Consider the following 16446-nt stretch of genomic DNA (forward strand, 5'->3'; position numbering starts at 1 on the left):
TTTTACATTGAAATAAATATATGACCTACCCTTCTTTGTTTGTTTGTTTGTTTGTTTGTTTCTTGAGACAGAGTTACTCTGTCTTGCTTTGGAGCTTGTCCTAGAACTAGCTCTGTAGACCAGACTGGGCTCACAGTGATCCACCTGCTTCTGCTTCCTGATTGCTGGGATTAAAGGTGTGCACCACCAACATCCAGGCCTTCTTTCATTTTAGCTTTTATTAGTTATACAAACTAATTGGTTTCATAATGACATTTCATAATATGCAAAATTTACTTTGATCATTTTAAATTCCTTATTATTATATCTGCTTTCCCTCACTGTTCCCATTTCTCTACCTCTAAGGCCTCTTTTCTACATTCACATATTATTTCTTTTATATTTCTTTATTATTATTGTTTCATGTGTATATACATACACACATATAAGCACAACTAGCTGAGTCAATATATGTTGTTCATATGTATACATTTTTTTAGGGCTGACCACGCAATATCGTATAACCACTTAGGGTACCAGTTCTCAAACTGTGGTTTGGGACATCTTTGGAGGTCATATGACCCTTTCACATGGGTCACCTAAGACTATTGGAAAACACAGATCTTTACATTATGATTCATAACAGTAGTAAAATTACAGTTAGCAATGAAAATTATTTTATAGTTGGGAGTGTCATAACATGAAAAATTATATTAAAGTGTCAAAGCATTAGGGAAGTTGGAAACAACCACTGACATACAGGCTTCATCCCTAAGGGATTTTCCTTCCTTAGCAGTAATTAATTATCTATAGTCTTTCATCTAGGGGTGGAGTGAACCTGTGTTGTCATTGTGCAAGTTTTATTTAAGTAACCATTTGTTAAGATTTCATAGGCGCAACCTCTCTGTCATGTCTAGAAGATTCTATTTATGCAGCAGGCATCTGGTCTTCCATCCAGTTCTCAGACACTTTCTGGTACCTTTTTTATGATATTCTTTGAGCTTAGGACATGATTACCCCATGGTCAATTGGTTTTCCTGGTTTTAACCAGTTATGATTTGCTGTAATGGTCTCCATCTTCTGGGGGGAAAAGACACTTTCTTAATAAGGGGTAAAAGCTGCACTTCTCAGTGGGTATAAGGTAAGTATTTTGAAATTAGGGTATTCTGGGTTTGGAAAGTGGCAATAGTAGGTTCTCCTCTAGGTTCCATGGCCTCACCCATCATGGTTAATTGGCTAGGTTTATAGCACCAGACATTAATTCCTTTCCATTGAGCAGACTTAAGTCCAATTAGACAGCCCTTGGTTACTGCCAATATATAAATGCTCATATGGTTGGGATTCATAAAAATCACAACTGGGTAGAAATACTTTGATTGCTTTTCTCCCTTGGCAGCTTGTAACACTATGAGTGTTAATCCTCGGTGAGGAGGTTTCTAGGTCAACCCAGCTTAGTTTCTTCCAGTCATATGTTTGAATTGTGTGGTGTCTTCAGCAATATGGACTTGACTTTTAGATTTTGAGAGGGAACTAAGGGCAAATGACAGTAGCTGTTTTGCTTTGGGCTTGTCTTGGACTCTTCTTACCAACAATTCAAAAGAAGCTTTCCCATAACTGATACAAGGGTTTTTTGTTACTAAGACTATGGTTCTAAACTAATAACTCCTTGTTTTTTAAGTTCTTTATATATTCTGGATCTTAATCCCTGTATCTGGCTAAGATCCTCTCTCACTCTGTGGGTTTTCTCTTCACTCAGTTTATGGCACCCTTTGTTGTAAAGAAAGCATTTTTATTAGGTTCCACTTGTCAAGTGTTGTCCTTAATTCTTGGGCAAATGGAGCTCTAATAGCAAAGTCGTTTCCTACACCTACATCATGTAGGGTAGTATCTATACTTTCCTCTAACACCACATTTCAGGTTTCACAATAAGTTTTTTACTCCATTCATAGTTGATTTTTGTGCAGGGTACTAGATGCAGGTCTAATTTTCTTCCTCTAAATGTGGACACCCAGCTTTTCCAAGACCATTTGTTGAAGATGCTGTCTTTTCTCTAGTATGTATTTTTGACATCTTTGCTATGACCTACCTTGAGATTGTATTTCCTCCTCTAATTCCTTTTCATTCACTCCGACTCATCTGGAGACAGGGTCTTGCTCTGTTGCTTATACTGGCCTTAAACTCAGCATCCTCCTGCTAAGGTTTCCAACTGCTGGGATTACAGGCACGATCCACCGTACCTGCTTTTTAAGTTCATTTTTACTATTTTTATTTAAATTAAAAACAATTTTATTTTACAGACCCATCCTCATTACCTCTTCCTCCCATCTTCCCACTCCCCTCACCATCTGGCCATCCCACCCTCCATCCACTCCTTAGAAAGGGTGAGGCCTCCCACAGGGGATCATCAAAGTCTGTCACATAATTTTTTTTGTGGTATTAGAAATAGAAAAAGGCTAACTTTAATTATAACACATGACTATTTAAATAATTTTGCAGTATTTGTTGAATTTGTTGAAATCACTATTATTTCTTTATTGAATTGATTTTGCACCTTTGTTGAACCAATTGATGATGTATGTGTGACTCTACATTTGGGTATTCTGTTAACCTGTTTGTATAACTTTTTACTGATATCAAATACCCTGAAAACCATATTTTTTTTTTGAGACAGAGTTTCTCTGTATTGCCTTGGAGCCTGTCCTGGAACTAGCTGTGTAGACCTGTAGACCAGGCTGGCCTCGAACTCACAGAGATTCTCCTGCCTCTGCCTCCTGAGTGCTGGGATTAAAGGTGTGCGCCACCAACGCCCTGCTGATAAACATAATTTTACGTTTCTAACATCTTTCTTCTTCAAAATTGCGTTGGTCCTTTTACTTCCAATACAAATGCATTAATAGACTCCCATCTTTTCTTAAAATAAAATATCCTGCTAATACTTTTTTTTTTTTTTTTTTTGAGACACGGTATTACTATGTAGCCCCAGCTGGTGTAGAACTAACTATGCAGACCAGGCTGGCCTTTAACTGCCTCTGCATGGAATCTATCGTTTACTTTGGGAAGAATGGAGGCCTTAAAAAAATCTTTGTCTTCCAACCTACAAATACTATAAGTTTGTCTAACCATTAGGCCTTCTCTACAAATACTATAAATTTGTCTAACTATTAGGCCTTCACTGCTTTCTTCCAGCAATGTATTATAATTCTCTTAGTGCAAACCATGCATATGTTTAAGGTTCATCTTTGGAAGGAGCTGTTGTAAATACTATATTTACTAATTGTAATTCATTTGCCTTCATCTACTCCTGAGACAGGGTGTCACTTTGTAGTAGAGGGTGAAAGTGATCTTACTTCAGTCCTTCTGCTTTGTTATTCACGTATGAGACCTACAAGCATGAGCTGCTGCCATTCCCAATCAAACTTCAATTTCTCTTTATTATAGAACATGTAAATATGTCTTGACTCCTACAGACTTGCTAAATTTTCTTACCATTCATAATAACATATTAATAGATTGGCGGGTTTTCTTCATAGAAAATAATGACATCTGTAAATACTTTACTTTTTGCTGTGTAGTACATAAAATGTTTTGGACCTGCTTTCTCTTGCTAACATTGGAAAAACAGGCATCATCATTTAATTCTCAGTCCTGGGGGAAAATAATTCAGTCTTTTGCCATGAAGGAAGTTTGTCAGTTACAGACATTTTTGTTTTTGGTTTTAGATGCTATGGATGAGGTTAAGAAGATTTTATTCCCAGGTTGCTATCAGTTTCACCCACAACTGAATGTAGCATTTTGTCAGATTAGAGTCTAAATCTTTTGCAACATTAAAAGCCCCCTTTGGTTTGTAAACATAGTGAATTACATCAATGAACTGTGAATGAGGAAATAGCATTCAATTTCCAACATAAGCCCCACTTGCTTAGAAATTGTTATTCTTTTAATATCTTATTAGATTTATTTTGCTCCAGTATATTGGTATTATAGGCCGTAGGATCTATAACTGGGTAATATTGATGATTATTTTTGTCCTCTGGTAGCATACATAATACCTTCCAGCACCATAAACAATAGTCAACAGGGTGATGTTTATAGTTGGGAATCAGCTTGATTTTTCTGTGTTGGATTATATAAGAATGTAGTGTCTTCATCAACAGGGCCTTACTATCAGGTTGTAATGAGTAACCAGTAGCCTTAGCAATAGCCTGTAATGACTGTGGAGATCTATGGGTTCACTTTGCCTAATAAGTCAGCAAGGTATAACCTATTCCTGGTGTTAGAGGCTTTACTTGCTAATATAAATGTCTAGTTGTGGCATTGTCTCCCAGTGTTAGTTGTCCCTTCCCACATTTCCTCCTTCAACGCACCTTCTCCTTACCCTCCCCACTTAGTCCTCCTAATCAATTTTAGTTTCCTCTTTATTCCCTTTATAATACTATATTTTATTTTCCCTTCTTTGGAAGACCCTCTCCCCCAACTTGGTTCCTTACTAGCCACCTAACAACTTTTGTTATTCTAAATAAAATAAATATATCTGAAGCATAAAGCTAACTTTCACATATAAGAGAAAATATGGAATGTTTTTTAGGTCTGAATTGTCTCATTTAGGATGATTGGTTCTAGCTCCATCAATTTAGCTGTAAATTTCATACTTTTCATTTTTCTTAAAAGTTGAATAATATTACATTGTTTAATTTACCATATTTTCATTTTGTATTAATCAGTTGATGGACATCTAGCATGTATTTCATTTATGACTATTATAAATAGAAACACAATGGTAGTAGAGGAGCAAATACCTCTGTAGCGAGATGTAGAATCCTTTGGGTATGTGCCCAAGAACCATATAACTGGATCTTGTGGTGTTTGTTTTCATGCCTTGATCAGTGTATAGGGGTTATATGATGAATTGAGCGTAAAGAATAAATGTTTTCTACTTTTTGATAACTAAGACATGTAAAACATGGCAAGTAACATGGAATGTGCTCAAACATCTTTCAGTGTAATAAAAATTTCAACTATAAAAAGTTTTAGGGAAGCCAGGAGTGGTGGTTCATGAATTCAACCCCAGCACTCAGGAGCCATTTGCAGGTGGATCTCTATGAGTTCAAATCCAGCCTAGTCTACAGAGCGAGTGCCAGGGTAGGCTCCAATGCTACACAAAGAAAAGAAAAAAAGAGTTTTAGGGTCTGGAGAGATGACTCAGTGGTTAAGAACAGTTGTTGTTTTTATAGAGAACCCATATTCAATTCACAACCCCAACATGGCACATCACAAACATCTATACCTCCAGTTCCAAGGGACTCAACACCTGTAGCTCCTGCACTACGGGATTCCACGAATCGGGCGAAGGCCTACAGATTGAAATAAAGACAAGACAGACCGGTCATTCTTTCAATAGCAATGTTGGAACTCCAAATGCCAAATGCCGTTTATTAAGGGGAAAGAACGGGCTTAAATACTGACTTACAGCACATTGGAAAAATTACAGGAATTTTAGGCTTAGCTCCTCCCTACAAGGTGTGTGTTGTCATGAGGTGTGTGTTATCAAAACAGAAAGAATACCAACAACAGCCTTGGGGCAAGGAGTTCCAGCCAATAGCTTCAGGCTTGCTCAAGGTGCCGGGTGTGTGTGTGTGTGTGTGTGTGTGTGTGTGTCCATGTAGGGTCCTACAAACACCCTCTTCTGACTTCCATGGGCACTGGCATACATGCAATGAACAGACAAGCATGTAGACAAGACACTCATACACATAAAATGAAAACAAACAAATATGTCTAGCTAAAATTTATTTTAAAAATGTTAAATGTGTTATTTTATGTGCATGGGTATTTTGCCTACACGTGTGCCTGTGCACCACATTTGTGCCTGTTGCCTGCAGAGGCTGATTGCTTAGAAATTGTAGGCTATGGATGGTTTTGAACTTCCATGTTGGTGCTGTGAATTGAATACAGGTTCTCTAGAAGAATAGGCAGTAGTCTTTTCTGCTAAGGTATGTCTCTAACCCTGTAAAAAATCATTCCAAAGAAGGAAAGTATATTATTTGAGCTAACTGAAAGGTTGTTTATGCTTAAGAAAATCTGTATGTTGAATGGAAACAAAGCATTTATTATTTTATCTCTGGAAAGAAAATTAAAAGCCAGTGATAACTTTGCTTATCTTGTTAGTATAATAGATCATTTAGTGAGATTTTTTAACTCCACTGGGTTTGAATGTCACCTCAGCTACTAACCAGTTATATGTCTCTTGATTGCCTTTATCCATAATGTAAGACTAATAGTAATATCTAATTTATTAGTTATTGTAAAGATCCAGTAAGCAAAATACAGAAAACATTGAACCAGCTGTAGGCACTCTGTAAATGCAATGACTCTTCCCTCGATTGACATAGTAAAATGGATGCAAGATTTGTCTTTAGATTTTGTGACTTGGCCTATATTTTCTAATAGCTTTGTTCTACCATTTTCCCTTTTTAAACAGATTCAGAGACATATTGTGTGTTTCAAGACAAGAAGTATAGAGTGGGTGAGAAATGGCATCCCTACTTGGAACCTTATGGACTGGTTTACTGTGTAAACTGCATCTGCACAGAGGTACAGTGCTTTATGGCATAAGATTTCCCACTCCATTCCTTAGCACACAGGGAGCTTATCAGTGCTCATTTGGACAGGGAGTCTAGGTGATTAAAAACATAAAAGATATTATTAGTAAACAGCCAGGCGTCATGGTGCATGTCTATTATCTCAGCACACACGAGGTACAGGCAGGAGAGTGAGTAGCATGAACATTCTTGGCTACATAGCAAATTTGAGATTCATTCTAGAGAGAGCTGGTGAAAAGAATGGGGACAAGATTGCAAGGAGTATCTCTCCTGCTTTCCCCCCCCTGTTAACAATTGGTTTCCTTTTCTTAAAATTCAGTGATTTTATTTACTATAAATTTATATAGCCTTCTGAACTACTTATATGGGACATAATTGGAGAGGGTAGAAGAATAGACGGAAAATTAATCTACCCTCTAGATGACAGTAGAATCAACCCCAGTTGTGGCAATAAATAATGTCTCCAGACATGTTTACTTGCCTTGAAGAAAACCACACCATGCATCCATTTGGGGAGGGAAGCCTCATCATAATCTCTAAAACCTGAGAATTCTTAATGCATAGAATGACCTACTATAAAGGCTGAATGTAACGCCTGTCATGTGCCCAGCTAGAACAAGCACAGTCACTCACAGGTCTGTTCTTCTTTGCCATTTAAATAGAACTTCTGGCTTTTCAAAACTTTACTATTTATAAAACACCCTTCAGGTATCATTATAATAGCAGTGTTATTCAGGGTTTGTGGAGTTTTATTTTCAGGGTAGATGAATTTTCAGACTCTAAAGCAGGCCACCTATGGTACATGGGGTGTTAGATAATTTACCTATAACCCCTCTGAGATTCCTTCTAAAACAGGACAACAAAGTCTGGCATGGTGGAGCATGCCTGTAGATGCCAGCATTCAGGAGGCTGAGTCAGGAGGATTATGAGTTTGAGTCCACCTGTCTCAAAAAAGAAAACAAAAGACCTATTAGCACCTATTTCATATGTTATCGTAAGGATTAAACTCACTAATTCATCTAAAAACAATGTCTGAGTAAGAACTGTTAACTGCTACTGTCATCATTATCATTATGGTTATCAGGCTCTTGTTGATCTCTGGAGTCCAGAACAGAATTCAGTGCACAACATTAAAGATGGAGTTTTCTTCTCAAACAGAACTATGCATTTTTAAACAGCAACTCTGAGGAGTGCATTAAGAGCCCCTCTGCTGTTTCCAAATGCAAGATTACAATACTTTATTCTAGAAAGCACGTGAGGAGAAGAAAGAGTTATGGTAAGGTGACTCAAGTTTGGATAAAAGAAGCCTGTCTCTTTAAATAGCTAGGGCTTGTATTAAATAGAGCATCTGGGGGCTGATTAACTGCCTGGTATGGCATTATTTTGTCAGATTCTTGACTCAGTACATTGGAGATGGACAGCTAGCCCTTGGGGGCCGAGGCTTTGAAGTCCACAAGGCAGTGAAAATGTTAACATGATCCTGATGCCAACAGCTTACAAACTAGGCATATTCTTTCTCTGTGTCCTTCACCCCCCATTACCTTGTAACAACCTGACAGATGCAAGTCACCCTTCCTTCAGATGAATTATGGATTGGAAATATAAATGTAAAACGTATTTCCAAAGCTTGCTTTGTTCTGGCAAAGACTGAGAGCTGTCAGAGTTGGGATCATGTATCTCTAAGTCATACAGGGACCAGGTTGCCTCATCCAGACATACTAGCTGATCAGCTCAATTTCTAGTTCTAGCTTGTTCTCAGAAGCAAATGTTGGCTGAAAAGGGAAATGAGGAGAGGAGTCACGAAGCCTACTGAATTAAGGCAGTTAGTTCTGTAGAGGGCAAGGACTCATGCTAGGGATGTCTCTGTGCCAGGGCTTGGGAAGCATCTCTCAGGGGACCTATTACTCACCACCCCTTCTCTTCCATGGCATCAGGCAGGTGGTTATGAAATCAGAATAGATTCTTTAAAAAAAAAACCATGCAACTAGAATTGGGAAGGATAGAACAATCACAGAGCCAGGCCAGAGGAAGCCCCCCATACTTAATGGCAGGCTTTGAAAACCGGGACTATGTTGAACCCAGCCTCAGAAAAATGTATGCTGATATGCTTCCAATTGACCCAGCAGAGGTGCTAAGAGGGAGAAAATGAGTTTTTTTTTTTAAAAGAAGGATGATTGCACTCAGATTCTTGGGAATGCATTATTCACTGTCTGGGTGAGTCCCTGCATGACTGTTTCCCAAACTGGCAGAATCCCAGTGACCTTTGAAAGACATTTTGTCTTCTCTTTTTTCTTCCTTCTCTCTTTCAGAATGGGAATGTGCTTTGCAGCCGAGTCAGATGTCCAAGTCTTCATTGCCTCTCACCCGTGCATATTCCTCATCTGTGTTGCCCTCGTTGCCCAGGTAATCCAGTTTGCCTCTGTTTCTCTAAGCTATGTGTCTCTGTTTTCCCGCTTCACCTAACCCAGCTAATCTTCCTAAACTCATCCAGAAGGGAAACTTCCAGTCAGAAATAACAATAGAACACTTTTAGACAACTTAAGCTGGCCTCCTAAATACACTTTACAGCCCAAATGGGACACATTCTGTGTTCTAATATGTTATTGGGTACCCAGTAACAGATTTTCATTGGGCTTTTAATCATTTGAAAGGGAATGAAAAGGGAAAAAGGAATTATAGCTATAAACAGCCTCTTCCTGCCATGGTCAGTGGGTAACAGGGGGGTTGTATCATTATGGCACGTGTCCTATACAATTAGTGCTGGAATTGCATCCAAGCAGAGCTTCAATATGATGAAGAGCTGTTCGTAAATCAAAAGAACTGAACCAGTAAGGTTTATAGCAGTATAAAGCTGCCTGCCTGCTGAACAGTCTCCTCCTCCACAGTGCACAGTTATTAGGTACACACTGTTAAGAGTAAGTCTGGGGAGAACCAGCTAGAGACTTGTTCTCAAGGTTGTTAGGAAGGCTGCTTTCACAGTGTGTGATTAGGGTATTTTTCTGAGGTATATGCCCCCTCCATTACACTTTGTTCTGAAATGGCTTGGGCCTGGTTCCTGCACCATGGAGAATTCAGAGAATGCCTGTCAGCCCAATGGCATTGTAAGGGACAGTTACCTGACAGTCTTGAGATCTACAAGGCCTTACTACCCACTAGGTTATGATGCAGAACAGAATTGTTGAGACGTAGGTTCCTGAGTGGACTTTTAGAGAGAACTCTTCAAAATTAATTGCAGGATTTCAGTTTACTGTGTACTGCTTTATTGATATTACTTTATAAAGTAAGCTTTTCAGTCCTAGTAAATATAGTCCAACAAACATAAGCATCCCAGATAACAAAATATCACACACAGTTCTATCACTTTGAATTTTGGTGGTTATAGTATAAGCTTCAAGAGACGAGAAATTGACCAATCTGAAAGTTACTTTACAGAGTACATTCCTGCATGACCTTGCTATTTTTGAATGTGTTCATTTGCTTCTGCTTAAGCTGGATTACAAGGGTATAATATGCAAAAGGCTCTTGTAAATTAGAGAGTAGTATTTCTGATTAAATGGCTACTCTGGAGGTTTTCTTTAGTCTGCCAGATAGCCTGCTAAATCACTATAAAAATCTCTCCAAGAAGTCTCACAAAGTGACACAATGTAATAGGAACTTATCTAAAGCTCAGCTTCTTAAATCATGAATAATTGCTAGAACACAATTATTGACAAAAAGTGGAAAGTAGAAGCTAGAAGCTATTCTAAGAGAAAGGGGAAGTGTTAAAAGAATTGAGATCATAAATCTCCAGAGGGAAAAGGTGAAATAAAATGACTTGAAAAGCTAAGTTTGTAGTACACAGAATCAAGGTTTGTTTTTCCTTTCCTTACTCTTGCAGTTTACTTCTGAGGAGGTTAATATTTCTTCTTCATTGTGCAAGCTCTTTCTGTGAATAGTTGTGCCAAAATTCTGTAATCCTTACATGCAAAATGTCTGATGTTATTCTTGAGTGGTAGTTTGACTGGGTATAAAATTTTAGGCACATGCACATTTTCCATCAGCACTTTGAAGTTCTTTCTCTAAATGGCTTCTTGTCTTCTTTTGTTTATGGATAAAAAAATGGACTATTTGATTGTAGTTCTGTTTTAGGGTCTTTTAATTCCTTCATCTAGAAAGATTTTCTCTTTTACTTTGATGAACATACTAAACTGTGCTTATGTATAACTTAGTTTCCTTTAGCCTATTTGGTATGATTGCTTCTTGGTATTTTGTTTTGAGACAGGATCTCTCTACATCATCCTGGCTGTCCTGCAAATCACTATGTAGATCAAGTTGACCTCAAACTCATAGAGATACACCCGCCTCTGCCTCCCTAATACCAGGATTAAAGGTGTGCACCAGAATGTCCAGTTGTTTTTTCTTATGTTGTTTTTCAGCCTAAGTACTTAGAAATCTATTTGTTAGTTATCATTTTTATAAACATAATCCCCCACATCAGTGGTTCTCAACCTTCCTAATGTTGTGACCTTTTAATAACTCATGTTGTGATGACCCACCAAGCATAAAATTATTTTATTGCTACTTCATAATTGTAATTTTGCTGCTGTTATGAATCATAATGTAAATATCTGACTTGCAGGATATCTGATATGTGGCCCTTGTGGGGGTTGCAACTCAAAGCTTGAGAAACATTGAGTTATTTTTGCTTCTTTTTGTTGAATCTCTCTGTGTCTTTCTCTCTGTGTCTCTATGTCTCTCTCTGTCTCTCTCTCTCCATCCCTCCATTTAGTTTTGAGACAAGGTTCCATGTATCCAACACTAGCCTTCCTGATTCTCCTGCCTCAGCCTCCCTAGTGCTATAAAATGTCTTTCATGTGTATTTTTGCACCTCATTTAATTTGTCCTCTGTGTCTCCTAATGTCTGTTTTGCTTTTTTTCACATATTTCTCCAGTGATACTTCATCAATTCCATTCTATAGTTTATAAATTCCTTTCAGATGTACTATTTAGACAATCTGTTAGGTTTTGTTTATTTATCTTATTTTATTTATTTTTACTTCCTTCCAAGTTTTCAAACTGTATTTTTAAAATATTGACATGTTATTTTTTAGTCTTTTTATAATTTCTTGGAGTTTATTCTTTCTTGTTTTGTTGCTTTAAGTATTTGAAATCTTAATATACTACATTCTAGGTTGAAATTTTTATGTTTTTTTTTTCAGGTGTAAATTCAGATTTTTGCAGTTTCTTGATAGCTTGTCTTAGTTCCAAATTTTTCTTTTTCTAGATATTGTTTAAAAGTTTATTTTCCATAAGTTTTTTATCATGAATGATCCCTTTATTCATTCACAAGTGATTATTTCAGGTCTTTTGACATTCCTCCTGCCTTGATATTTTGTCTACTTTTATTGTAACTTGGAGTACTATTCCTTCATAATGTTCTTGAAGTAGGACCTCAACTACAACTGGCAACTTTGAATAATCAGTTTATTTTGGATATCAACACAGTGTGGGTAGAATTATGCTGGAGCCTTTTTAGATATGAGACATGGGACCTTGGGCCTCAGCCATGGTAGTCATATTTTTATCGTTATGAAAACTCAAATTAACTGAAAAGATAAATGGTTATTCTGGCTCACCTTTTCAGAGGTTTCAGTCCAGGGTCGTTTGACTATGTCACTTTTGGACTTATGAAGGCTAGCATGATGGGAATTTTTGAGTGAAAGAATTTGTTTATGCAACATTAGGCAGACAATCAAGCAGGGAGAAAGAGGAGAAACAGAGATCAGTGTTTCAATATTTCCTTCAAGGAAATGCCCCCTCACCAAATGTATCTTTTTTACACTAGGCCCCACATTCTAAAAGCTTTGTTCCATCTTAATAGTGTGGCATATTGGCACCTAAGCCTTTAACATTAGGTCTCACAGGGACATTAAAGATGCAAAACATAACACCAGCTTCACAAACAAGCCATGTGCAGACTATAATTCCACATTAGCTGTATAGCCATACCTATCTGTATGTTGTCCCAGCTGCCAGCTGAACATTTTATCTGACACTAAATCATTATTGTACATATGATTCCATAAAATATTTCATTTTTGTTTTGCTTTGTATCATCATGGTTTTTCATTTGAAAAAGAACCAAGGGATTTTTCATATGTTCTCTTGAACCAAATATTGAACCAAAATTCTTTCTATAAAAATAAAACAAAATAAAAGTAAATTGTTTAAATCATAGTGGTCAAGAGGGAGTTTGATAAAAGGAAGAATTTTGTTATGCAGTTTTTTTAATCTCAGTTCTATTATATGGAGATTTTTTATCTCTTTACTGAATATTTCTAGAAATAAACAGTACCCGCTCATGTGAGATAGCATGTCATAATCCTGTTTTGAGACAGGACAATAAATTTGATAATACCTCTATACGATTTCCACTCCAGTGTTTACTAGGCATGAAGAAACTCATGTCTTCAGGGCCACAGAAACTTTTGGTCAAAGAAAAGGCACTACAGTTAAGTTATGATATTACCCAGTGTTTATATTCTGTAACAGAGGTATATATACACATTCATGTTCATTGTTGTTCTATTCATAGTATCTAGAAAATGGAATCAGCCTACACAGTCACCTGCAAATGAAATGATAATAAAAAAGTGGCACATACCTATAATGGAATTTTAGTCTGCTTTTAGGGAAAGCAGTAGAAAGGGTAATATAGCACATGTGATAAGAAAAGAGAAGGGGAAATACTGTTAGGGACAAATGATGCTAGTAGGGAGGGAAAACAAAGATAGCGGAGAGGAGTTAAGAAGGGAGTGGTCCAACTAAAATCATGTGTGAAAAATGACACAAGGAAAACTGTTACTTTGTTAACTTTAAAAAGAAAATTATATAAAGTCTGTATTTATCAATAGAGGAAAACAGGGGAGGAGAGAGAATAAGATTGAAAAAGTTCCATAGATGGAAACCATATAAGCACTATTTCTAAAAATAATAATTTTCCATAGTGGCCAACAAACAGCACTGTGACAAGGGATGATCCATATAGATAATGACAAGATTAATGGAAGGTTTCTAAAAGTCATGCTTAGAAAGGAAACCCTTTACTCTCAAATTTCCTAAGGGCCTTACCTATATTTGAAGATGTCCTGCAGCTCCTTCAAAGTATACAAATCCTAGTATGCAGACTGCTTCTCCAGAATTGCCAGCAAAAAGTATACACATTGCCACGAAGAGCAAATGAGGTGTGTTTTCTTCAATTGGCCACATACATTGGCATCTTCTGGGCCTGAAGAAGCTGGTGCTACACAGAGGCTGGAACATTCTTCCAAGTAAAGTCTAAACTGCCAGGGATCATGGATGATCTCTAAGCAGAACTGTGTGGTTCTTGAGAAGTCTATAGCAATGAAATACCCTATCTTCTCTTTTAGGCTAAAGAAGTAGTAAAGAAAGAATAGGAAAATGATCAAACGTCTTCCCCTTTGCTTTTTTATATAATTTTGCCACCCAGAGAAAAATTTTCTACTGACCAAAATCCTAAACCATGATTTTTATCTAAGATTCTTAATGTTTATTCCATGAGAGTTTGCTATTCAGAATTAATAAGTTTGTGTTCCATTGGAGGTGTTCCAGCATTCCTAGGTTATTAAAGGGCTGTTATAAAATAGCCAAAATAGCTGATTTGATCTGGTTACCAGCGACCTAATCCACAATGTTTTCTTTCTGCTAGGTGTGAAGACATTTGGCTCTTTGGCATGATTTTTTTAGTGATAGGGACATAGTGGTTTTGCCTCCCTGTCCCAGTCTTTTTAATTCCTGGTAGAGTAACACAACATCTTACCCAGTGATACACTGTATTCTCATAAGGGAAAACTGGAAACCCTATGTCATTTCTCTTCTACCTAAGTTGGGAGTTAGCTTGCAAACATGGGCATTTATGCTCTAAAGTAATAGATGAATTTCTAAAAACTGTCACTTTCTGCCCAATTATGCATTGAAAAGTGACAGGGCTTTCAAGAAAAGACAAGATTGGAGAAAATAACTCATGACTTATGAAAACTGGAATACGAACAAAACAGCATGCTAATAAAGCACTAATGGAGCTTAAAGGGCTTTTTATATTTGCATTAAAGGAATATTACAAAAATAGAGACTTCACCTTTTAAAATAGTTACAGTGTCTTACATTGAGGATAAGGAAGGTCTGAGACTTCCATGTTATAAACAAGAGTAAAACCCACATAATTATCAGCACTTTAAAATGAATATGCCCCCAAATCTGGGCCAAGAAAAATGTAGGATGGAGTAAGATGGGGTATTATACTTCTTCATTATCCATTGAGTGCAACCTAACCTAATCAGTGTACTTGGCATTTGATTACAGTCACTTGGTAGTGCAGAACCATATGTACAAATGAAGGCACAATTTACCCTTTGCTGTTATGTAAACTTTTGCTCTTGTGTAACACACATATATACAGATTTTCATTTTATAATTCTATATTCTAGCAGAAATAAACTACATAAAGATGAAGTAGATACTGTCTTTGACAGTATGGAGGAATTCATAAAAACCACTTTGCCATTATGGATATATCTTTCTGGGGTTCAATTAATTACATGCATTTTTCCCTCTTTGCTCCCATCCCATATATTTAATCAAATGGCTGTATCATTGACTTCCAGTTTTTTTTCTTTACCTTCTTTTTACAGTAATGCAAGGGGGAGATTTATTTATTTCTGTTCTAATAAAATTCACATAACAACATTTATCACTTAAAAATAGACAAGCATTTACAACATTGGGCAAGTGCCACCACTAGCTTATTTCCTGAAAAATTTTACCATCCCCAAAAGAAATACTAAATAAATTGCATAGTTACTTCTCATTCCACTTACCTTCAGCTCCTATGGAGAACTAATTTACTTTATGAATCTGTGGGTTTGACTATTCTGGAGTTCTCAGTAATGAATCCATTCAGCAGCTGAAGTTTGTCTTGTAGCTTCTTTCACTTAGCCTTGAAAAAATGTTTTCAAGGCTTTCTAGTCCATAAAATAGCATGTGCCAATGTTTCATTCCTTTTTATGGAGAAATAATATCTATGGTATGGTCATATCACTTGCTTTACTCACTGTCGTGTTGCTGTGAAGAGACAGCATAACCAAGACAACTTTAAAAGAAAGCATTTAATTAGGGGCTTGCTTACAGTTTCAGAGGATTAGTCCATTATCATCATGTCAGGGAGCATGGTGACACATACAGGACTGGAGCAGTAACTGAGAGCTACATCCTGATTTGAAGGCAGAGAAGGAAGGTAGGAAAAGGAAGAGACAAAGAAACACTGGCCTCACATGGGCTTTTGAAACCTCAAAGTCTATCCCCAGCAACATACCTCATTCAACAAGGACACAGTTAATCTTTTCAAACACTTCACCAACTACAGACTAAGTATACAAATATATGAGCCTATGGGGACCATTCTGATTCAAACCATCACACCACTTGTGTTTATCAGTTCATCTATTGCAGTTCATTTTGGTTGATTTCACTATTTGGCTGTTGTGAACTATGGTGCTATTAAGATTTGGCTACAAGAGTTTGCGTGGCATGTGTTTTTAGTTCTTTTGGTTAGAAAACTAGTAGGGGAATGTCTAGATCATTTCTAAATTATACTAGAATCTTCAAATTTTAGTTGTGTGTTTTGTTTATTTTAATTATGTTGTGTGTGGCATGTGATCATGTGTATACGCATGTTTGCATGTGAGAAGTAGTGTTTCTCTCAATAATATCAATTTTATTTCTCTTATACATATTGGTAGAACTTGTCAAAGGACATGCCTATCATTGATCGCTAGACCCTCTGTCTACACTGACACCTCTCTTAACTATC

General features: G+C 36.9%; 1 protein-coding gene across 3 annotated transcripts in view; it reads left to right on the top strand.

Moving 5' to 3' along the window:
- Chrdl1 (chordin like 1) overlaps window positions 1-16446 on the top strand; it is a 105681-nt gene that overhangs the window by 17894 nt on the left and 71341 nt on the right. For all 3 annotated transcript variants that reach the window (XM_051177965.1, XM_051177967.1, XM_051177964.1), the window contains exons 3-4: window positions 6458-6570; window positions 8888-8981. In XM_051177965.1, the coding sequence (XP_051033922.1) occupies window positions 6458-6570; window positions 8888-8981 (207 nt within the window). The remainder of the gene's footprint in view (window positions 1-6457; window positions 6571-8887; window positions 8982-16446) is intronic.

The sequence above is a fragment of the Phodopus roborovskii genome, unplaced genomic scaffold, assembly GCF_943737965.1.
Source record: "Phodopus roborovskii unplaced genomic scaffold, PHOROB, whole genome shotgun sequence".
NCBI classification, from domain to species: Eukaryota; Metazoa; Chordata; class Mammalia; order Rodentia; family Cricetidae; genus Phodopus; species Phodopus roborovskii.